The 25,705-nt window shown below is 41.2% G+C and overlaps 1 protein-coding gene across 1 annotated transcript in view; it reads left to right on the top strand.

The window, feature by feature from the left end:
- Positions 1–25,705, top strand: part of LOC103475898 (roundabout homolog 1-like) — a 101,899-nt gene that overhangs the window by 48,398 nt on the left and 27,796 nt on the right. The window contains exon 5 of the mRNA XM_017308506.1: positions 24,083–24,240. Within this exon, the coding sequence (XP_017163995.1) occupies positions 24,083–24,240 (158 nt within the window). The remainder of the gene's footprint in view (positions 1–24,082; positions 24,241–25,705) is intronic.

Here is a 25,705-nt window from a genome sequence, read left to right on the forward strand (position 1 = left end):
CATCCATCCATCCATCCATCCATCCATCCATCCATCCATCCATCCATCCATCCATCCATCCATCCATCCATCCATCCATCCATCCATCCATCCATGGCAACACAGAGACACACARGACAAACAACCATGCACACACACACACGCGCACACACACTCCTAGGGAGAATTTAAAGAGATCACTTAACCTGACAGTCATGTTTTTGRACTGTGGGAGGAAGTTGGAGTGCCCAGAGAGAACCACAGGRAGAACTTGCAAACTCCATGCAGAAAGACACCACCCCAGGAATCGAACCCAAGACCACAACGAAAACATACGAAGCATAATTCATAGTGAGCTGACAACCATGAGAGAGATTGGAAAGGTAAATCCAGCGCATCTCTTAATGTCTGCAAATTGGTTCTCAAATATGTTTCATGTCAGATGTGGAGGTCAATGGCGGCATGTTTTCAGAACATATTTTTAACTCTGTGTTTTTTCTCACTGCTCTGATTGTACCCTRCCCAACTGCAGACAAGCAGTGGCTGTTTGTGGGCATTAACTGAGAATACWCACACACGCGCGCGCACACACGGCAGCTCTAATAAATAATCAATGCCTTCTCACAGAGAATGTATAGTGAAGACAAGCAACAAAGCAYTGCCCGATAACTCTAAAAACTACAACCTAAATTGCCTCTGGGAGAGAGAAGTAAGAGAAGCTTCACACGCTCATGAACACACAGTGGGCATTGCGCTATATGTTGTTCAGGGTATAAACAGTCTGCCATGTTTAATAGGCCTCCCTCTTCGCTCTTGCTTAGTTTCTGAGCAAGCATCAGGACTTTAACAGCCTGTGCATGTCAGCCTGCGTGCTGTTAAACTTGGGGTACCTTCAGCACAGACACCCACTGGGTCTAATCAAGGGCTTCAGTCCCATTAAAACTCATTGTACTTTACCTTGTAAAGTGCTAAAAGGTGTGTTTCCCTCCCTCTATTCTTCCGAACCCCCGAGGAGTCGCATATTTACATCAAGYRGCGTCGAAGACAACTGCAAGTCCTGCAACGAGCCAATTAATCTGCACACATGCTGCCCTGCGATCCACTGGAGATTATCAAAACGAACGTCAACCCTAGCTGRATCAAAAGCCTAAGTAGATGTGAAACTTGTTGGATTGTATTTGTGTGCACTACTGAAGCATCAACGGAAAGAACTCAACCAAGGTGATCTTCCTTTTCCCTCCTTCATCCAATAAAGACTCAAACAAATCTTTGTCCTCAAGAATTACGAAGGACATCTCCTAACCTTGTCCCACAATATTTACGGCGTTTTCCAATAGGCCATGCTGTCCCTGGATCTCCCTGACTCCCTTTTTTTYCCACTCTGCGAATCCAGACAGTACCGAGCCTGCTAATACTCAAGCTGCTGCAGGGATTACAGTGAGCTAATTAAAAGCTATCTATCCATATTTGCAGCAGATTACAATATTATTCATACAGAGCTTAGGCAATGTGAAATGCCTCAGCCACCCTCACGCTACTTGGCGCACATCACTGTGTATTACAGAGCTGGGAGTTAATATCATATTACAGTTTAAAATAGTCATGTTAAAAGTGCAGCGACGACTCTATTGCTACTCCTCTGTCGGTCGGCAATGGACCATTGAAAACTCCATTATCCATTAAGGGTATTGTTGGACAGAAATGGAGAAATGGCATTTCCATTCAGGAAGTAGATCAATCAGTGGAAGTAATGTTAACAGAGGTGGAAGATTTGATTGAAGATACCCTTGAAATAACAAAAGAAGACATTTCCATTGATCTGCACAGCGTTTTCCCCATTAAATCCCATCAATTCCATTACTTGAGTAAAATATTTGAGGAAATTACTGAAAAAAAAAGTCATTTTGGAAGACAGACAAGATTTCCATAATATTTAGAGGGAAAACAGTAATCCGTATTTTTCACAAAGAAAGGTGTCAAAAAGCACAAATGTATGAGTCTCTGACTAGTCCATATTTAGCTGTTTTTATATTTGTCTCATTCAAAGATAATCCTAATTCAAGATATTCAAGGATGGATAGATATGTTTTAATGTTTTTATTGGTTTTTTTTTGGTTTTTTTTACCACTTTCAGGCCTGTTGAGTAATGAAGCACCCTGATCCAATCAAATCCATTCATCCAACCGATATCTACCTTTGACACTCGCAAGTATGCAAGCTAAAATTAGCATGTAAATTAATGGGGCTGTGAAGTCAGATAGAGCCTGCAGTCGACTGATTCATAGAGAAATCATAGCAAACGTTGTTTCAAAAACAGTGAAGGCTTCGTAATAGTGGCCCTGCTTTAGCTTTGTGTCCTTCTTTAGGCCAGCTGACCTACAGTGTGGCATAGCATTCCTAGGGAAAACGAAAGTAACTCTGGCTCTTATATAATAAACAGGCCTTGACTAGCACAAATYAATTGGYACAAGTAGGTAAATGTCTCATATCCAAAATGCCGAGTGGTAAATTGCAAATGTACAAAAAATGACAAAGGATCAAAATGACCAAGATGAGTTAGGAGTACACCAAGCGTTCAGTTTGAGATAATTTATCCCATATATGCAAATTTATTGCTGAGTATTTAATTTTTTTTTGGTCATTCTTTCACAATAGAAACAAAATGGCTCCAGTGGAGGTGAATGTGATCAGTCTGAACAAGTGTTTGCATATCCCTCCATCCATCTGCATCTCRGTGCAGCCAGGATGACAGTATGCTGTTTATCAACCTGGCTGTTTTGTTTTTTTTATTTTAAATAATCTATTTAGCAGTATGCTCACTGTGCTCCGTCCCCACCCCCTGCCCATCGGAGCAGCTGTCTCCACGCACATGTTGAAGCAAGCCAACCTTAACATTTTCTTTGCACTGCTGCTGAAACCAATTAAATGTACGGCAAACGGAATGCCGTGATTATAAAGCCTGCTTGGTCCCCAGCCATCTTTGTTTGCCCCCCCTCTCTCCCTCCCCACACACACACAGGGGGACTTGAGGGGGGGGTGGTATTCATGTGTGCATCTGTGTTTGGATGCCACCAAGGGCAATGTTGAGAGCCGATCAGGTGGGAATGTGACATACTTGCTGCTGTCACTCGTGTCTCTCTGGCTGCTAATCCATATGGGTGCAGCACTAATTAAATCCAGCAGCTCAACCATTCACACCGCTGCCTGCTTGGCACCGAGAAAGAAATCTGTTGGTGCTCTGTTCGGTAACATGACAATACCAGCTGGGAGAGTGGTTTTTCTTGGGGTTCATGTTAGCTTCAGTGAGAGGTAAAGAGGATGCCACTGGTGCCTACAAACCCTAAATATGTTTTTTTTTTTTTTTTTTAATAAATATTAATTCTGGGTTATTTGAGGCAGCCCTGATGGCTGCTAATAATATGGATGAGACACAACCTTTATCTGTCGGGGTCGTGTGACGACTTCTCTCTCAGCCAACCCTGTTGCAGACATTAAGACAGACTGGCAGCCTGCTTGTCCTTTTGCAGAAGCTGGTGCCTCACTCAGCAATTTTCAGGCGTTATCACATCTAAACAGTATAAATGTGGTGCCTTTCCCTCCCCCTCTGACCCCAGTGCTCCCCCAAAAGCTTTTTCCAGCCCCACTCCATCTGCACAGTAGAAACCTATTACCATGTAACGAGGGAGGCGGATTTTTTATTTTTTTTTTGTCCCCATGCTAATCCCCTGAGTGCACCCCTTCGGGATTTTATTTATTTATTTATTTATTTTTTTGCTTTTCCAGATTTGTCTTGCAGGAAATGCATTTTTTGGCACTTTGCGTATGCGGATGTCCGTGAGTGAGGACATTCACCTGCATGGGTTTAGAAATATTCCTGCCGACACGCGCTGGGGTTGTGATTTCACGGCAAACGTTTTTTTTTTTTTTTTGCGTTCTTTGCCCATCATGCGTTGGTATGCTTGATCAGTCTTTGCTTCTTGGGAGGGCTAATGTGTCGGGGTTTATTGCTGTTGTGTTAACAGGATAAAGATTTATAGGTGAGCAGGTCAGCATGTGTTTTGCAGTCCATGCAACACATAGATAAATAAATGGAAATTGGTTCCATTTGTCACTGTCCGGACTTGGCTTCGGCGCCGTGTACCTGTGGAGCCAGTGGGGTGTGTGGGGGGGGGGGACATCCAGCAGAGATGTGTCAGTTCGTCGCCCTGTCGGTCCCTTATCGGGTCGTCTATCACGCGTGTCCCCGTGAGCCCCCGGCGCGCAGCACTGCGACTTCTACCAGCCCAGTTCCCAACCTGTGGGAGAGAGCGAGGCGAAGACTGATAGCAACGTTTGAGTCCCCGCTGTTTGCTTTCACACCTTCTGAGAAAACCAATCCCTGTCAGGAGTCGCTGCTGTAATGAAAAGCTACATGAGGCTTTGGTTTCGCATTACAACAGACAGTGGAAATAGCTTTTTTTTTTTTTTTGTTGCTTTTTTTGACAAAAAAATTACAAASTTTAATGCTAAAAGGAAAATTGACTTCTATAAAACAATGACATTTAAATACACTTGTAAAAGTAAAGTGATTKTATTAACACTCTTCCTCTTTAAGTCAGTGTTTAGTAGATGCCTCTATGCCTGTAATCACAGCAAGCAGTCTGTGTGGATAGGTCGAAGTCAGGCTCCACTTCTGGAGGAGACAATTTTATCCCATTCTTCCTTGCAGAACTCTTTAAGCTCTGTTAGTTTGCATCGGGACTGGCTGTGAACAGCCCTTTCCAAGTCCTGCCATGGGGTTGAGGTCTGGGGTTTAACTCGGGCACTTTAGAGCATCCACCTTGCCGTCTTCAAACCATTTCTGTAGYTTTAGCTGGGGACTTCGGGTCTTTGTCTTGCTGGAAAAAAGATATTCTCTGAARCCACAGTTCTCTCGCAGAATGGAACAGCAAAAAAATGTCTTGCAACAAACTGTGCTTTGAGATTTGTCTATATTTTGCTTCATTCGTCTGCCAAGCCTTTTATCTGATGGCCAAAAAGCTCAATTTTGCTGTAATGTTAGCCAGGAATGCAGGTGTCTTTATATTACAATTACTTGAGACAGATTCACTGCATTCAGATGATTTCCGTTCTACTCATTGTGAGACTGTTWGCACCAATTGCTTGGACCTCTGATGACTTAGGTCAGTCACTTTAACTGGGGGTGAACATTTATGCAAGAACTTAGTTATGTTTTTTTCTTTTATTTGTCGCCGTTTTGTAAAAATCTATTTTCAGTCTATTTTATTCTATTTCAATTTATTTTATTCTTTTTTGTCATATATATATATATATATATATTTTTTTTATGCTGATTTGTAAAAGCAATTAAACAGGTTAAACACCCAAGGCTTTTTATAGACATGTGACCGAGCTTACCAAAAGAATTAATTAAAACAGGATTGTGCTGCTAGTGTGGATTTGTTTGCATGTAGCATTTATAATAAAGCATTTTTTTTATTATTAGCAAAAATGTGCTTCTTAAATTGCTTCAATTTGAATTAATTCATTATTCACACTAGACCCCAATCATGTATTMACACCTTGAATGTTTCTTTTCATCATCAGGTTTAATCACACCTGAATATTTTGAAGCTACGCTCAATTGCTTGCAAACGGGTAACTTTGATTACCACTTGCTCCCTATTTGATTTTTAAATATAATTTAGATTGCAGCTTGTCTCCGACACGTTCACTGCTTGTGATATTTAAGCATCTTATCTGCAAGACAGCACTGTCCGCTAAGCAGATTCTTCCAGTGATTTCCTCCAGGATAAAAGTTATTACGCTAAAATTAGGTATATAAAAAAAAAAAACCTTATTCAGTTAGTAAGTGCTGAGTCTAACAGAAGTGGCAGCAGTTAAGTTGGAACAGAGAGCACTTGGTAATTACAATGTTTAATAATAGCTTTCATGGACAAGGGAAAGTAAAACTTCAGCAATTTCTTAAACAATAAGATAAAAAAATCCTAAAGCCATTAAAATAGAAGAATTAGCTAAGCTATTGTGTCACAGGTGATAACAATGTCTTTACAATGCTTAGCAGGTAGATTTTTCTCTTAGTAGTTTTCGGAGGCCGTTATTTTATTTTTTTAAATAAGGAAGAGGGAGATGTGAAGGCAGAGACAGACATGAAGCCGCAGTGCAGTTGTGTGGTTTCTCTGGTATTCTGCTGACATGGGATCCATTAGGCGGGTTTGAGGAAAGGGGGGCAAGGGTGGGAGGCAAAAGAGTTCGGGTGTTGGTGGTGGGGGTAGAAAATAGACAGCAGTGCTGGTTAAAAAAAAAAGAGAGAGAGAGAGAGAAATAGAGGGAGAGAGATGGAGAATCTCAGGTCTCAAAAAAACCAGTGAGGAAACTGTAGGGTGAAAGACTTTAGAGCAGGTTTTGAAGCAGAGGAGCGAGGGAAGAAGATTGGGAGGAGCAAAGCCCAGAGAGATGGTGCATGGCTTGCAGGAAACAAAGGAGATGAGAGCAAGCAGAGATTGAAGTTGGAAGACAGGAAAACACAAGGGGCTACGAGAAGTGATGAGGGTGTACGGCGTATGCAAGGGGAAACAGAGATGAGAGGGGGAGGGTTGGCGGGGGGCTGATTCAGCTTACTTTGCGGTGATGAACTATCAACGTTGCATGGAGTCTTCCAGAAAAAAACGGGAAGACTTCAGGGGTTTCCAACATGTTGTCCCTGTAAGTTCTAGCAGAGCATCCACCGGAATTCCTAAACGACGCACGGTCGACTTTTCAGAAAGCGATGCGCCAGTTAGAGTATTTACATTTTGACTTTTAAAATATCACATTTCAAAATTACAACAGAATTGACATCGTCTATAGTAGCGATTAGCTTGGTTTGCTTTACTAATTGTAAACGTTGATCTCTGAGCCTCTGAGATCTTCAAATCTGGTGTGTTATACGATAGGCAGAGGTTAAAGCTAAAACATGTAAAGCAGAGCAACTTTGCAGCCAAGCAACCTGGTAGCACTTAGGTGTGTTGTGTTTACTGACCAGAAAAAAAAGAAAAAAAAAAAAAAAGCTTTTTAGGTTTCCCTCTGGCAATTCGGGGTCAGTTAGTGAGGCTGGCATTACCAACTGTAAACATTAGTCTCTTTGTTTATTCTCCAGAGAATGCAGATTTTTATCTCGACTGATTTCTAACATATGGAAATCCAGCATTCTCTATAGCAAAGGTTGAAAGCGCGAGAGGTTGAAACTGAGGAACTTTGCTGTAATGTGTTCAGCCTTTCTCTCCGTTGTGTCTCTGTAATTTTATTCCAGCCACATTCATGTCTCAACACTCTGTGGAAACAATAAAACTGTTAAAATGCTACTTATTAACACCCGTTTTTTTGTTTTCTTTTTTCGTCATTGTTAAACTTCTTGCTGATCCTACAATATAAAAAGCATTTTTCTTTCAGCATCAACTTCCTTACAGAAGATTGTTGCAGTTGGCACGACTAGGTGTGCTTATAAATGTGGTGAGAATTTAGCTTTCTCTTTAAAAAGCAACTTAAGTAAAAGAACTGAACAAGATAAAGCGAAGACGTACTTGAAATGTCGAGCAAAGAGTTCTGCAAATGCAGCCGGGTAGCTTAGGTCCTGTGCGTTCAATCGCCAAGGAAAAACAATCAACTTTTGAGTTTCAAGCAGCCAGTCAGGGCTTGTCAAGCTGAAAAACTCCAATTACAGTCACAAGCAGATGACTCTGTGTATTCCTACTCACAAACTAATTTGCTCCAATCAGATGAGTCACGTAATATTCAAAAGCACGGTGTAGGTGGAAGTATTTCAATTGAGCTTATTGGTGAAACACCTCAAGGTAATGACAAGGCAAGGCGTCTACAAACACACGTACACACACACGTACACACACTTAGTGACCATTCATGTAGTGCCAAAATTATACCTTTGCTTCCCAGTCATCATCTCCAGCCTTCTCGGCAACAAACAGGAGACAAACAGTGACACAGACTGGAAACACCTGGAGGCTAGCATCATGCAGCCAGTCATATTTACATGGAATCAAAACACTGACAGACGAATGTTTATAGCCTAGGCTGCAGGAGTATTTATGACAGGCGTTCACAGAAAGACCAGCAGGAGGGAGAGGGGAGGATGAAAGCCCCTGGAATTCGCTGCATTTTCCAAGGTGCTTCATATAATTATAGATGCTTCTCCTACTTTTCTGCGGACATTAACGCATGCAAATGTCCACTTTTCCTCCCCCCGATTGTGCCTCTGACCAAAACATCAAACAGAATGAGCTATCAGATGAGAAGCACTATCAGTTTTTTTTTTATATCATAATTTTATTTTCACTTTGCATTAGCCTATCATTTTAAGCCTCGTGGTTTGTCTCCCCATCCCCCCACCCCCATGGCACGGACCGCAATCGCCCGAAAGACAAATTACCCACCGCGTTGCTCTTTTAGCTTTGCTTTCTATACAATAATCAATTTAAAGACGAGAGACAGAGCCGGCTGGAAAAAACGTGAAATTATTCATCAGGCTCTCTCCATAGCAGAGGCGTGGAGGTGCAAGAGAGTGTTGGGTAGGTGGGGGGTTGGGATGGTATGGACTACCTTGTCCTTCGCGAGAGATAATTAGGGAGAAGACCAACAAGCAGGAATGAAAAGTGGGGAAATGCAGCCCAGCAGCGAAAAAGATAAAAAAGACCGTAGGATGGAGAGTAGTGGCTGAAGAGTCAGAGGGATCGCAGCTACTTTGAGCTCGGTTGTTATGTTTGGAAACCATGTGGAGAGGGTGTTTAGTTTGTCGTCCCGGCAACAGACAGATACACAGGAGAGGATGGAGGACAGACAGCTGGGGCTGGTGACAAGTAAAGAGGCTGGGAGGAGAGGGAAGAAGAACTCTGAGATAACTTTGGTCGGGTCCTCAGGGGGAAACGTATAGCGCGGTTTGAGTAAGAATGAGCCCGCGCTCTGCCTTGTGACAAGTTTTTATTTGGAGACCTCCTGCTTCATACCAATTAAAGGGGCTGGGAGCTGCTTCACCTCACTCCTCAAGGTCTTCCCTCCTGCCCGACTCAATCTATTCTCAGCCTCTTCCCTCCTCTGCAGCCTTAGCAATGTTTCTCTAACAGTTTTGTGTATTTTACCGACTCGCTCCGGCCAAGTCCATTTGCCTTTTTTTCTTCTCTGCCCTTCTGACATTTCCATTTAATTAGACAGATTGACTTATGCACTTCCCTTTAATGTGTTTATCTTGCGTTAATTACTTGTATCATCTAGAAACTTGCATTTGCTCTGCTTATCAGCGCTCTTCCCTGTGGTGCTGCAGTGGACCAATTTCCCTAGAGGGATCATTAAAGTTTCATCTTTCACCCCTCATTTGTTTCTCTCCCCATTCACTCCTCTCTGGTGCGGCTCGGTCCAAACTAAACAAGCTCGCCGTTACACCACATTTCTGTTCCCCATTCCGTCCTTAAATCACGGGTGTTTAGCCACATCATGACTCGAATTGGGAGGGAATGCCAAAGACTACTGTTCATGGGCTAGTTCACAATGTGAAATGCTGCATAATTTGCTGCTGTGAATACATTTACAATTTTATGCTAGGCTTTTTTTTTTTTTTCTTGAACCTCCCTTGGGTTGATACCCTTGCAAAGGTTTTTCTATTCAAACTTACTGTGCAAATAAAGTTGCAGGTTTTCGCCATGTTCGTCTGCCAGCTTTGCACTTCCAGAAACTTTGTCCATTCTTTGCAATCAATCGCTGTCAGATTGGATGGAGAACACAGAGCAATGAAATGTAATGTTTTATATTTGTCACAAGTTCTCATTTGAATTTTAGGTCTGGAGTTTGACTAGGCCAATCTTTAAGATTAACAGGTTTAAGATTTGATCTAAACATTCTGGTTGTATATTCGGGGCTCTCATCCAAACCCTTTAATGATAGTCTCCATTTTTTTTTGCCGCCTTTACCTGATTTGCTTAAAAGATGACTTTTCTGACGTTCTACAAGGATGCCAAGAAGTTCACGTTTGCTCCCACCTGACCAGAACATCTTCAGTCACAAGTTTTCTGTTTCCATTTTGTTTAGAGACGGCTTTCTTCTTGCCACCTTCTAAAAACTTTTTTTTTTTTTAAAAGCCATGTTTATGATGTCCAGGACCAATAGTTGCCCKGTCAGTAGATTGTCCTACTTGTGCTGTGATTCTGTAACTTTAGGTGGATGATGTTCACGTCTTGGTCGATTTGAAGTTGTGTCTTACACTTTTAAGTTTTTGGATGATGGATTAAACACGTTAGTTTATAACTTACTTTCACTTTAAATTCCTTTCGGCCTTCGTGATTTCTTCACAAAGACGGATTAGTAACAAACCTTCCAGCTCCGCTTATATTCAGACCACAGATGGACTCTATTTATAAATTAGGTAATTGAGTTTTAATAGGAGTACTMRGAGCTGAAAACAAATCTGCCCCCCAGTTATCAGGTTTGTGTTGTAATAGGAACTCAAGTAGCTTAAATAGAGTCTCTCTTGAAGAAAATGTACCACAAGTCACAGCTGATGCCGTGAGTTTTGCAACGTGTTGTAGTGAACACCTTGTTACTCTGACAAAAAGCTTCCAAACACAGCAGAACCACCGATCATTACGGTATATATATATATATTTTTTTTTTACCTCTGTCGTATTTCCCCTATTGCTTGACAATGCCTTTGCAGCATTTGCTGTGAGGATCTGCCTAAATGTCACGTCATTTCTACTATCTGCACCTGCACTGTCAGCATGTTTTCTCGTCACAAAAAAAGTAATTTCCCCATGCTTGAATAAAAAAAAAAAAACATTGTTATGCTGTGTATCTGGCAGTAAAATCTGTATCTATAAACCAACATATTATGGCATAGAATACATTCAGTCCAACCGCTCATGACATTTTGGTATCTTTGCCCGATTTATGAATTTCTTTTCTTCCGTCCTATAGGCGGATGTTACATATTTGCACACGGTTGCTCTCTCTCTCTCTCTCTCTCTCTCTCTCTCTCTCTCTCTCTCTCTCTCGCGTTTTCTCCTGGGCCCTGAGTTGTCTCTCAGATTGATGATGGGGGGAAAGACTTTGGCACCTCGGGGTGCATTAAGATGCAGAACACAGCCGTAACTATAAGTGCGTGAGTGCGTGAGTGCGTGAGTGCGTGCGTGCGTGCGCGGCGTGTGTTTCTGTTCAGCCGCGATCCTGTGTGTTTTGGCACGAGGCTCACCTTTAAGCAAACACCGCCTGTTACGTCGGCTGATGGCAGCACTTCGTTCACTCCGGCTCTTTGTTTCTTTGTGTCTGAATCTCCTACTCCTACCCRTGCTTCTACTCTATGTATGTCTTTGTCTGGCTCACTTTCCTCTTTGTTACAGAGTTGCCCTCCCCATCAGCAGCTCTTCCTGATCCTCCTCCCTCCTCTTTCCTCCTCTGCTCCTCTTTTGTGACCTGGGCGCATTCCTGTCTCGGAGCATCTCTCCTGGGTTTTGCACTTTATTATTTTTCTACCCACATTTTCCTTCTTTTTTTTTGTGGTACAAAAAGAACCAGGCAGGAATTAGTGCAGATGCTCATTCTCGCAAAGAGTAGCCCACTAAGAGCAAGATTTATGCTCTGWCTGCAGTGTGTAATTGCGCATACCCTGAAGTTTGCCCCTCTTTCCTTTTTGTGTACAGTTCATGAAAGGTGCTTATTTAAAACTCAGACTTAGCCTGAGGAAATCTTCCAAAACACCATTGCCGAGGTCAATCTGCTCAAACAAAGGTTTCTCTGGGCCCATACCAGAATACATTTGTCTCAAGGTCCGCTTTCCATTTCTTTTGTTTTGTCAGACAAAGCCATTCTTGCAATCTCCCTCCTTCAGGGCTAATTCATTAGACCTATTTAGAAGAAGAGAGAGCGGGAAAAAAAATTACAAATGTACTRTTTTTTTTGGCTGTGAAAAATAGAATTAATTGACATACACAGGCATACGTTCGCACCTCCCTCTGCTAACCATATTTATCTACTTGTTAATGTTCCCAATTACTCTGTCAAACACTGCCAACGTTTTGCCACGCTTATTGAAATGGTAATGAAAAGCATCTCGAACTGAAAGTCTTTCATTCGCCAGTTTCTAAGTGGATTTATTCATGACAATTTACTCTTCTCATGCAGGATTACACTAATGAGAGGGTTAAAGGGTGCCGTGTGTGGGTTTTTTTCCCCCTCTGCTTTCATGAGAGGGACTTTTGGCCCTCGTGTGAAAGGACCACATTTCCACTGCCTCCAGTTGTCTTCATTATCCAGAAGAAAAGGACCTGATTTGGTTTTGTACCAGTCCCATTCTCTGAGAAATCCTCTTCCTGCTATCTGAGCGATTCAGGTGCTCTCTGGTATTGACAATCAGCTGTTAAATCGAGGTATTTCGTCTGATTTACATCACAAACCGACTTAGATGCGCATTGTCTCAGTCTGAATACACGCTACGCGTAATTGCTTTACAGCTGGTACAAGCCGCGGAAGTAATAAAGCAACGCTTATGTGCCATGGGAGCGGGATTGGAGGCAATCCTCTGGCAGAAGGTCAGGTCCCGAAGGGCCGGTGTTGTTAGTATAGATCTCACTATATAGGTCATAGTGCCTTGAGTTCAGCACTGCAGTGGTTTTGCCTGTGTTCTGCTGCCATTTCAGCCCGCTTCCAACAACACCCTCATGCTCTTYTTCCTGTGCCTGCAGCTCATTACTGTTATCCATTTAATCACTCCTCTACTTCCCATTATCATCGTAACAAAAGAGAACAATATTTTTAACGGAATTGCTGAAATTACGTCATCTAAGCTTCCCGGTCCACTTGGACAATTCCACATGGAAAAAATGTGGTGGACAGACGAGTAAGAGCTCCTTTTGGTGGAAGTTCACAAAGACAGACATCTTCATGTGCCGCCGTGTTGCTACTAACAACTGTGTTTCTTGCAGCGCTGTAGTCGCCTCACACTGCCCCCTAAAGTCGGGGAGAAATGGGCTAAAGTGGAAACAAGCTCCATAAACCATAAATGCTGTGAAAAGTTTTGTTCGACTGATTTTCCTTTTTGGTTTATGCTCGAAACATGTYGTTTCAAAAACCAACAGAATCGGACATGACAMAGTTCATTGCTGTTGACTGCATTATTCTTACCTCTTGAACATATTCACATTGTCCACCTACAGAGTTATTTATGAATGTATTTATTATTTCCCATTCACGCAATAGCTATATTTATACTGAGATTGAATTATACACTGTGGATTTCTACTTACCAGTCAGGGGACTTCTAGTTTTTGTTTTCAACTATCGCATATAAACCTGTGGAAAAAATGTAAAACTATTGAAAACCTCATGATTATTCCACCAAATATTGATTTATGAACTCTTCCTGAGTTAAAACATTAGTATTGTTGTTTCTAAATGAATATGAACTTGTTTTCTTTGCATCATTTGAGGTCTGAAAGCACTGCGTCTTTTTTTGATTACTTCTTTTGTTCTGCAAATAAAACAACATTTTTGCATGGAATGTCTCAGCCATGTGGTCAGTAGTTCATAGGATAAAACTGCAATGTTCATTTTACTCAAAAATATACCTATAAAAAGTAAAATCAGAGAAACTGATCATTTTAAGCTGTATATTCGAATACAAATAGACGTTACTTAGCCAAAAATACTCCAACACAATGTAGGATTACAACGAAGGAGGCGTATAAACAAGCAAATTCATAATGGGAATATATTACATTCTAAATAAAAGCATCCTACATAGAAACGAACAGGTGGAGACGGCAAACGCCGCCCACATGCATAAACTGTTTCTGTAGGTTCGTGTGATTTATAGGCATCTTTAGGAAGCACTCTGTCTTTGTAAATAAAACACGGTGCGGAAAATCAAAAAGAGGCTAACTTGATTGCTTTGGCTGCTTTTATTCCTAGAACTCGTTACACAGAGCTCTCTTTTCACAATCATTTCATGCCCGGAGGAAGGAGACACTTCCATGAATGCATTTGCACTTATTAAAAAGATTCGGCTGCCAGTTTTTTTTTTTTTTTTTGTCTGATTTGCTCTCTGTTTATTTACTTTGCCTAATAAAAGCTCGGTTTGATTAAAACAAATCAAACCTTTGCTGATTTTATTTCTGTAATATACTTAAAAGTGATTTATTTAATGGATTTTWWATATATATATATTCAGTAATTGCCTGAAGAAATAGTTCAAGTCTGTGCAGATGCGGAGGAACTTGTTGTCATTTCTAGTAGAGATGTGTACAAAGCCAACAAGGTTTGTTGTTGTTGTTTTTTTTTTATTGCAGAGCATCATTTCACATAAAAATCCTTTTTTTTAAATCAACTTTTCTCGCAGCTCCTTTTTCCTAATTTGATTGCACTTAGTTTTCCTCTATTCTATAACATTTCTCAAGGCTGGAGCAGAGAGGGAGTGGGATCATTGACCGCACCCCTTTCCACTTTCTCTCTGTATCACGAAGGAATTTGTAGTTTACAAGAGCACACAACATTGTTTTTTCTGATTAAATCTTGTTTTTCCAAGACTTCATACAATTCCCAGTGCTTTTGGAGAAACTGATTCCCAAATGCTCCGTTGTAACAACTGTTGGCACGAGGAGCTTTCCCACATATCATTTGTTCCATCCCAAACCTACCTGGAGTAAAAAAAATAAATCGTAGTCCAAGTTCACGAAACAYTCTGACCCTAAATATGAGTCGAATAAAATACTTCAGTCGCTCCTATTTTGTTGGAATTTCATGGGGCAGCTGATTTGTGTGGAACTTTTTTTTAATATATATTTTTCCCCATTCTATAAACATATCTAAATAAAATGTTAATTTTTCTCTGAGATTTTGATTCTAATTTATATTTATTTTCTTTTTAGCTGCTTTAGTTTACTTTTAGCCCCTCTATGCCTGAGAAGTCTCCAAATTCTTCTGTGCCTGGACATGTCATGAAACCTTTTCTCCAATTAATTGACTTTAATAGTAATTTATTACTGGGAACATCAGTTGAYGAGAATAAGCTATATTGTTTTCTTTCAAATATCTGGGAAATTAGTTTTAACCTCAACCATTCATTGTTTTTGGAATGCACAATTTCACAACCAGGCAGAACATGCATGCACTTGTGTAAGAAACCACAGATATGATGAAGGGCAATCTGACACGGGGAGGTTGCACCTGCAGCCTGGGAGCCCGAAACACGTAGTTATCATTATGTGGCTGCTCACAATAACACTCTAAGTTCAAGTTTAAGCATGTGAACATTTTGACAGCTTCGTGAGTCAGCTTTGCGAAAATATTCAAACCCCTTAAACATTTTTGCCATGTGACAATCATGAATTCCAATGCGTTTCATTGGGATTTTATGTGAATAAACCWCACAAAGCAGTGAATTGTGTAGTGGAATTAAAAGGATACATGGATTTTATTTTATTTTTTTACACAAACAGAAATCTAACAATTGTGKCATGGATTTCAATTCCTTTTGGTCAATATTTTTTCACCTATTTATCCTGGCTAAATTGCCTGGTTGRATGGAGAGTGTCTAATATGCTAACATATTTTCTGTATTGCAGCAGATTATCAATTAGGCTTTGGTCTGGACTTTTACTATGCCATTTTAAACATTGATGAACTTTGATCTAGGACCTCCCTGGTTGCTGGTCGTTTTRAATAAAAAGAAGGGTTAATCACCAAGTCTTTGGTAAATGTGATGACAAACCAAGGAGACGATTCTATGCACGWTTGTCTGCATCCTCAGGGTTGTTGAGACGTTGAAAGAGGATCTTTGGTCCTAGATTCAAGAATTTCCAAGATAAATGGTAATCTTTCAGGATTGCCATTGATTTTTTTTCTCCATTCATCTTCCCATCTACTCTGATCAGATTCCCTACAAATGTCGCCACAGCTGAAGCGGCCACCAACTTTCTTTTCTTGTTTTTATTTTCCCCTTATGTGGCTTGCTACAAACTAACAGACCTCCTTATGGCTTTCTTACTGCAATGCCTTTCTTCACTCTTCTATAAAAGCAACATTTTTTGAGTGTATGATTTATAGTTAATAGGTTGTTGTTATTATTAGCTATATGTCCGTTTCATCCAAGCATAATAAGTTCTGGTCTGCTCAATATTTACCTTAGACGTCTCCTCATTATCCACATGTATTGACCCCTGAGTCGACGCAGTATCCTGGCAACCAGAATGATCTCTAGTATTTGACTAATAACAATTCAATATACAAGGTGGCGGTGCTCGAGCTAATTGTATCATTTGGTCAAAGTGGCAGCTCCAAGTACGGAGTAATTTCTGTTATTGCTKCWTGTTCCAGAGTACATCATAACTTAAGCGCAGGAACGACTTCAATATAAACAACATATTCTATAAAAAAACGTCCTGTTGTACAGTAATGAGGTTTTTTTTTCCAGTTATGTTGTAGCACTGTGAGCCAAATAAACCCTGTGACTGAAGAAGTAAAGAAAACCCATTCATTTTTTTTGTGTTACTTACGATTTTCCTAATGCCACAAGAGCTGTTAGCCTCTGTTTAACCCGACTCCTCTGCCACCTCACTAATTCTCCTAATCTACTTCATGGCCGCCTGTCTTTTCGTATCTTTGCTCTCCTCCTCTTTCCCAGCAATCCTTACCTTCTGATAGAGGGATATGATGAACTCGAAGTATGAGGGAGATTGAACTTGAGGTTACACAATCCTTTTAGCTGGTTTTTGTATCTGCCTCTCACGAGTGATATGTTCTGCACGTACATCAACCGGATTAGGGTGCCACAGCTTCGAGAAACGGCTGAAGCAGTGCATCCATCCGTGCGCTCGAACCCCATTGCATTACGGTGCGCATTAATCCCCTTGTCAAATCGCAGTTCATCTAAATATGCGCACGTCCACTCCATGTGCCCGTTAGGTTTCCCTTTAGAGCTCACAGAGGACTTTCCGTTCAGTTAAATGTTTGTGCAAGGGAATAAATAAAAGGTTAAGTCTGTAACAAATTTACATGCCCTCAGTTTTTTATTTATTATTTAGATGGAACCCAGCTGCATTTCTAATATGGACCATGTAAATACATKTAGCATGTATTTTATGTGTAAGTTTTAAGAACTTTAAATTTTTAGACATCAAAAATCACTTCTTTAGATGTCCAAATAAGAACTTTACAAAATCCCTGTGAAATAAATCCCATTAAATTTCGGATATACATCCATTARACATACCTTAATCTTCATCCCATCCCTCGGTTACCCACTCACCTTTGACCTTTCCAACAGCTCTCAGAATACTTAGAATGGTTAAAATTGCATGATTTTCTTTCCCCCTAAAACCCGACTAGTCCATACACAAAACAAAAAATAAAGATAGAAATAAATTAATTTATTTCATATAATTTCCCATCCAGAGTTTTTTTTTTATTGCATGGGTCAACTTCTTTTAGGTGCACAGGAGGAACAGCGCCACCTACACTTGATGGTCACAGAACTAGGAATGTCTGAAAACTAAAAATAAAGAAAATKTACCTATTTTTGTGTCTGTTTGCTAGTGAATAAATTGCCAACAAATTGTCAACAACAACACATCTTACATTAGAATATCAAACTATGCAGCTGAAGCCTTAGTGGGGGTGTTTGTTTGTTTTTTTTAATCTGAGAGGAGAAATGCTAAGAGTTAAAAGACCCAACAAATATTGTAACTAGAAGCTTTATCCCAGTAAGTGAGCCTCTGTGTTGATTTAATTGGCTCACCAAGCATAAGATAGATTTATGGCCCCGCATGCAGAAAAGTCTGTTTGCCCAGGGACTTCTTTGAGTAATGATTTATTTGAGGAAAATGAAATTCAAATAGGGTAGCTAGGGGAGGATGGGCAAGGGATTTTTGTTTCCTTTCTAAGCAGAGTGCACTGTCTGCTGGATGCGGATTTTATAAATCTCATGTGGCATGGTTATGAGTTGGAGCCTCTGCGTGTGTTATGATTTTTGAGTTGGAAGACCTTTGTTTTCTCGCTACATTTGCTCGGATGCGGCTCGTATTATATTGTTAGCTTTGGTAGTTTTCTTCCAGAGGGGGCACAGTGCCCTCTGGACCTCCTGGGTGAGCGATTTTGTTTTTGTTTGTCTCTTTGTTCCACATATCTGACCACCTATTCTATATGAGCTGCACATACTGTTTTTTTTTTTTTTTTTTTTTTTTTCTTCTTCTCTGGAGCAGCTGTTTCTCCTGCAGCTTTGTGTCTCTGCAGACTTTCAGTTCTACAGTTAGGAGCAGGAAAAGAAAGAGGAGGCGGTGGGGGAAGAGAGAGGGCTGTGGTGGAAAGATGCGCAGAGTTTTGGGGGTAGGGAGAGGTCAGGAGATGGATTGTGAGAAAAGTCAAGGATTTCTTATCTGCCGGGATTAACTGTGTTTTTATTTTCAGGTTTTGAAGGGGGTTTATGAATTAAAACAGCTTCATTTATAGGAAATCCTCAAAATGTAAGGATAATWATTTTGTTTAATATTTTTTTTGTTTATAATAATGTTTGAAAAAATATATATAAGCGTTAAATGAAGGACATTATTTTTGTTAAAAATAAAATTTCTTGACTACATCAACAGCAGTGCCAGAGTTGTTAGCACYTTGATGATTCAGATAAGATTAATGTAATGAGAACATGTTTTTTTAATTTAATCTTCACTGTGTTAGTTTGATCAAAGTGAACTTTAAACTAGTAAACCTCTAACTGAGGCCTATTTCTACTTTAAAATTGAGAAGACAAGATAACACACCATCTCAAATGAGACWGATGGGCATTGGTGTTTAGGAGATGGGTACGCTTTATCTAACTAAAACTTTTCTGGCACAACTAAGCCGACTCCCAAGGTTCACGTACAGGGCCAAAGATTTGTTAAGTTGAAGACTTCATCAATGCTCAAAGTGCTAAGAAACAACATTATTAGTAGACCAAAGTCTACTAAGCAACTATTCRGATTGTTGCTGAATAGTTAGTCATCTAAACCTGTCTACATCAGCAGTCCACTCTACCTTGAAGGTCTCTATGGCAACCATTTATTCCTTCATTTTCACGATTAATAACTGATGCTTAAGTTGGCACATATTTTGTCAATTAACTTTGGTGTGTTCACAATTGGTCCAACTTTCAATTTAATCACACACACACATATATATATATATATATATATATATATGTGTGTGTGTGTTCAATCCAATCATGCACACGTTCCAATCGATCCCACTAGACAATGCAGTCAAGTTCTGTTAATATTTAAATTGGATAAAACAAGTTTCCTGTCAACAGAAAGCCGGCAGATTTGCAGCATCCACTCCTCCTGGATGAACTTTTTTTTTCTCCTGCAGTTTCTCCGCTCACACTTTCTACAAATAGACACAACTATAAGATTAAGTGTATTAAACACAGAGATTCCTTTGACAATCGGCTGTATGTTTTTGGACYCGGACGAACTATTGACAAATGAAGGAGGCGCGCACCAAAGACTCACTGAAACGGCACGGTGATGCGTTTTCCAGTTGAACTTGTGGACACGATCACTCATCCAGATTCAGGTTCGTCTCTCAGTCAGGACTATAGAACTGTCAGAAACAGCCCCTCGGTGCTCTTGTAAAGCCATTAGCTATAAAAATGCTGTCACAACCTTCAGTTTGACAACTCATCGCTAAACTCAGTTGTGCAGCTTGAGTTTGGATTTTAGGCTTTACGAAAACAAAGTTTGACTTTACGGTATTTGGAATAAATTTGGCAGCTTGTCAATTTTGCAGTGTGTGGACGTGTGTCCTCCATGTTGATTGGGGCATTCCTACTGACTCAGAAWGYGYATTCACYTGTACTGTGCTTTGCAAAAGTATTCAGCCCCCTTGAAAAGGAAGGYTTCCAACTGAATTCACCTCTCTGAATCAGTATTCCATAGATCAGTCCTTCTTCGGATGTAGGGCTGCTGGGCTTGGTGACGGTTGTCCTTGGGCTGATGCTACAGCGACAGTGATGTGGGTTCGTGTGTATGGTCGCCTCGGCAAAACAAAACGTTTTAAACTCATGGCAAAAGCCAAATTTGTGGAATGTCCAGCTAATCGTAGCCTGTCATTAGATTACTCCACCTAAGCTGTGGAATATTCACCCAGACCCAGATGTGGATCGGAGGGATTATTACATATATGCATACATTACATTACATATAGACCACAGTTGCTGACCTRAAGGCAAAGCAACATCAACTTTAAGCCTTCTTTGTGCTTTTATGCTATTTACAACATGAAAGCATAATGAAGGTCGATCTAGCCTGACTCAAAAAATAATGGGAAAAGGGGGAAAATTCAGATCTKGAGAAGGGATTACTGCTGCATCATCACATTTWCATGTTTATTCCAGTCATTCCTGTGTTCTTTGGAAATGTCTTTTTTTGCTACCTATGATCTGGGATTGGTTTGCTGAAGCAATTCAGCTGTGGGAACATTTCATTGATAGCTTATCAATTCTGGCTGAAAGACTTCAGAAAAGCGTGAGTTTTTAATATAACGAACTGACCTTTCTGACCGAAGTACAGGACTTCACATCTATTGGAACGACGCTGGCCACCTTTTATGCAACGATGCGCCTCTATTCATGCTTCTATGGGCCTTTTCAGAAACAAGATTTCTACTGAAAAACCTTCAGAAACGAATAAAAGCACTGCGWCTTTTGTCTCAACATAATTGTGCAGAATACCACACAAGCCTGTGGTTGCATGGTTTGTTGCCAGTGATTATGGTAATAACAAGTCTTGCTGATTTTAATAAAAAAAAGGAACGGTGGTTTTGCTGCTTGACATTCTAATGTTTTAAAATAACATTAAAAAAAAGGGTCAAACAAATCAAAGTGTTTATCTAAAAAGATCAGAGTGTTCTATTGTTCCAAAGGGGAAAACTTCCTTTATCAGCCATGCAGAGAAGCTCTCCTTTATTGTGTTCTGCTGCTATGCTGCGGAGTGGACAACAAAGCGTGCGCAGCTGGGTTCTTGCTTGTGGTGAATTTGCYAGTAACTTTCAACACCCACATTACATACAAGCAATGCTAATGTTGACTTAGCAGCAGAGTAGGAGGATGATTGCACCAAAACCATGTGCAGACAAATCTACGATACCGAATTTGGAAGGTGAATGAGGCATCAGAGTTGGGTAAATTAAAGCTGTCAAGATGGAGAAAAGAAAAAAAAGCTGAAAAAGTGTTTTTTGTTTTTTTCTTCTTCTGCAGGGAGTGGACAGATATTCCCTTGCCTGTCCGTTGCAATGATGGTGTCATAGGGAATCTGTTAGTGCTCCACCACACTCGCTGTCTGTGGGGCGTGATTGTGTTCCTTTTCGGACCCGTTGGACTCTGCAGAAAGGATTACTGGGGAGCTTGGCTGCAGTAGACCTTTTTTTTTTTTTTTTAAAGCCGGGGCTCAAGCTCCAGAGGACTAACAGCAAGTCAGACACTGTCAGATCCAGACTGGTGAGGCCAGGGGCGGATGCTTTGAAGTGGGCTGAGAGATCCTCAATCTGTGGAGCTGGAGGGGGGATGAGATGGAGGGAGGAAAGAAAGCAGCGAGAGGTGCAAAAGCTTGAGCTAAACAAGCAGGATTTGAAAATCGAAAAGATATGACGTGCAAAGGTATAAGATGCAGATATATAAGATGAAAGAAATTTGAGTGGAYGAGTCTTTCCTTTTCTGAAAGGGAACTGGCATGAAAATGCCAGGAAAAGAAACAAATGTAGCTCCTAGAACAACGACAGGATGAAAGCGGATTTAATTTGTGAACATTGAGCCGTAAAGTCAAAGACAGCAATGTGAAAACGTACAGAATAGCTTTAGCTTTTGAACATTTGAGAATTTCCTCTCAACCAGACGCACGTTTCCTTTTAAGAATATAAACAGTTCAACTAACACAGTTCATCCAGTCCCTCTATGTGTGCGTAGAAACCATCAGTATGACGTGCSACCACTAGCCCACACTCACAAGAACATTCTTCACTAACCATCCCAAGGTCTCACCGCCTTTAATCGTGCCTCTCTTTCCTCTCCTCTTACACTAAGTGCTGCACTACCATCAAAAATAGATCTTTAACAAACGGCCTTTCGGAGCTAATCCAAGCTTTCACATTCTACGGAAACATTTGGGCCTCCACACAATAGCAAAAGCAGATGTGTAACTTGATTGCCTTCGAAATTATGCGACGGTATCAGTCAATCAATCAACGCGCACGTACGTACGCTCTCGCACACGGACTCGCGATGGTTTCGGCTTCTTCCTGTCTGAGGTAACTTCAGCCTCGTTTCCGCGTCCCACGAGGAGGGTCTTTTATCATGTGACGCGGCGGTGTTGGCAGCGGTGAGGTGGGGCGGTCGACGGGGGAGGGAGAGGGGGGCAGTCCGACAGCTGTTTCCCATCGGCTTTCAGTCAAACGTAGACAGTCGCAGCGGTGTTCTGTGTGTCGGAGGGCCAACGCGGGAGAGAGAAGCCCTAATTCGCTAATTCCAATTAGAAGGTCATTCCGAGTTGTTCTCCCGTTGCTCGTCATGCATCTCTGGCCTTATTGCCCCGCGATATATTGAAATGTGTAGCCAGAGGTGAGTGGGTTGCCACCATCTGGGAGTGATTATGCGTTTTCCCCATTGTTTCCTGTCTTTTCACCCCTGCCCGACTCGACTCGCTGTTCTGCCGCTTGCTCCGCTTTGGCTCCCCTCTGCTTGTTCGGGACGTGAGCCCTCCCCCTCTGCCTTGTAATTTAAAACTGGGAAATGCTCAGCAGCAGTTCGCTCAAATGCACAGCCGGTCTACATCCGAGCACGTCGCTCACCTCACCTCATCATCATCATCATCATCATCAGGTGAAGCGATCTTCTCAGACGGAACGCGAAGAGAAAGGAGGGAGGGCGTTCCCATCCCGACAAACTCGAGGCCCTCTGTCTGTGCGCCTCCTTTCCCGGCTGTAAATCTCGAAAAATGACGGCGGTACGTTAAATTACGAAGCTCCAACCTGAGCTTCCTTGAAATGTGCGGAGCTGGAAGCTGCACAGTGGAGGCCTTGATGTGCYTGTTGTTTATGGTGGAGATGAGAGCTGCCTGCAACCACTGAAAATAACACGCTTTTGGAATAGACGCGAGCTCGCCGCGTCTCCGGTTGAGCTCTGGCTGCTTTCTCAGCACTCAGGCTACTCATTGAGGAAAGATGATAAATTGCTGTGGTGGCTTTTAGCCTCCTGCAGTGGGAAGCGTCCGCATCCCACTATTCTCATGAGCTATATTCAAGCGCATCCCTTCATTCTTCTGCAAGGCAAACAACTGTCTCACAAGTGTCCAGACTCCCATAAAATGGAGCGCCAATCAGTTGATCAGAGATTAAAATTGATCAGTTATTCCCTAAACAGCTGATTGGATATAGCAATGTGTCAGATACTRACAAAATTGATATTCTTTTTGCTTCATTAAATGCATCACAACTAAGGACACTCACTGTTTTTGGTGGCAATGAAGATGCACAGAACTCTTTTTGAGTAAATCACACAAGCGCTAGAAACATAAAYGCTTTGAGGCACGAATGGGAACTCTTGCTGCACATATTTGATGTATTATATCATAGTATGGATAACTGGCATCAGCAGGTCAAGCACATGTATAAAAAAAGAGATGCAAATCAGCCAAAGAATACRCTGAGATACAATGAGAACCAGGTTTATTTAGGATTCCAGGCATAAGATGAATGGAAACATTTAAATTAACATTTTTAAACAGGTAATTTGTAAATATGTGCAGAGTAAGCTAGCAATCAATTATCAAGTTACGCTTATTTTTTTTTTCTTCAAGCAAAGTATGACATATGAAGCTGTTCAGCGTGCAACGTCCTCAGAACATTGTTGCTAAATGGTTKTATACTTTCCATTTTTTATCCTACAACCAAGGAAAACGGTACACGGCTGTAATAATGTCGATATAAAAAAATAAAAAAAAACTATTAACCTGAGGTTTGACAAAAAAAAAACATTAAACTATGTCTGTAAAAACCTCCTTTCTGTTTAGAATTGAATATATCTGTGTTTTTTTTTTTTCAGTTTTGCGAGACGACTTCAGGCAGAACCCCGTTGACGTCATGGTTGCCGTTGGAGAGCCTGCGGTGCTGGAGTGCCAACCCCCCCGTGGACACCCAGAGCCCACAATCTCCTGGAGGAGAGACGGCGCCAACTTGGATGACAGAGACGAACGCATCACAGTAATCCACACTCCTCTGTCCATAAACATGGCCCAAATCTCTCAAAATGGTCAAAAGTTTGCTACAAAGCAGCCCTTTTTTTTTTTTTTTTTACCTCTCATCAAAATTAATTTTTTCAACACGCAACCAAAAAGAGGAAAATGAACATAATTACACATTATGCAACTATGTTACATTAGCCCTTTAAAGAAAGAAAGTTAACTTTATTTGACATATACTTAGGAGAAATTTAACGTAGTAGCAAAATGCGACAATTTAACTCAAGAACAGAACACGGAGAGCAAAATAAAATCCATTTCTGGATTTGTCTGACACTGTTCRTGCACGCGCTCGCCTCAGATTTGTTTATACGGACGGCAGGAAGAGACTCAAAGCTCATGTTGGTGCAGAGTGACAGGTAGAGGCTCTCTGGGGGACGGTGATGGACAGAGCAGCTACCTCTGATTTAAGAAGAGGACCAGATCAGAGCTTGCGGGGAGGGGGAGGCTTCACAGAGGGAAATACAAAGGCTGCCTTTTGCTTTGTACTCTCCACGCGCCCGTCTCTGTCCTCCCTAATCAGCTTTTTTCTGTTTGGAAATTGGTCTTTTTCAGTGGCGCTCGCTCAAAGACATTGGCGGCTGCGCGGAAACCAAAGAAGTGCACGAGAAACTCGTGGCCGCTTCCAGGGTTACCGTGAGCTTTTAGTTAATAATGGRAATTTGAAGACAGAGTTAACACGCTCAGTAATATTTAGAGTTTTGACACATGTAAGTTTTTAGCTAATGGTGTTTGAACAGATCTTTATTTGATTTGTGCAAACAATACATTTAAGCASATCAGCTTCCCAAAGTTTATTCGCGATTAAAACGRTAATAAGACTTGAGAGAAATMCCTTGACTTGYTTGAATTGTTAATGCAGCTGCTACCACAGCAATCGTGGTAGAACAGAGGCAGTGAGACTGAGCAACTTTAGTGAGACAAACATTGTTTTGAGCTACGCTACTTTTTGCTTCTTGAGAAGTCCTGAGCTGCCAGTTTGATTTAGAAAGTTTGATTTTCATCTTTCTAGAGATATTTGACACACAGTTCTTCATAAAAGCATATTTTAGGATAATCAAACAGGAGGAAGAATGGCTGCTGAATCAAAAAAAAAAGTCATTAACCCTGAGCTCCTTTGGTYTACTAGAGATTGACATWAAAAAAAAAAGACTAGTCAGTAGTGCTGCAATGTCGGGSTAGCCTGAAGGAGACTGACTAATAACTGAGAGGCTGCTTTTTTCATCCTTCCAGCAGCAATTTAATGGTGCATTCTCTCTGCTGTGTGGCGGGTTTAAAGCGCCCACCAAGACAGGTGCCGTTGTAGCATATAGCGCCTGCTTTTTGGATGCGGCCCCTGCAGGCGGCCTTGGCCCCCCCGTGACTCCTTGCTAACAAATGCCAAAGCTTTGCTTCGCGCCTTGCACGTTTCTAGCAGGCAAACATGA

This window comes from Poecilia reticulata, linkage group LG14, assembly GCF_000633615.1.
Source record: "Poecilia reticulata strain Guanapo linkage group LG14, Guppy_female_1.0+MT, whole genome shotgun sequence".
NCBI classification, from domain to species: Eukaryota; Metazoa; Chordata; class Actinopteri; order Cyprinodontiformes; family Poeciliidae; genus Poecilia; species Poecilia reticulata.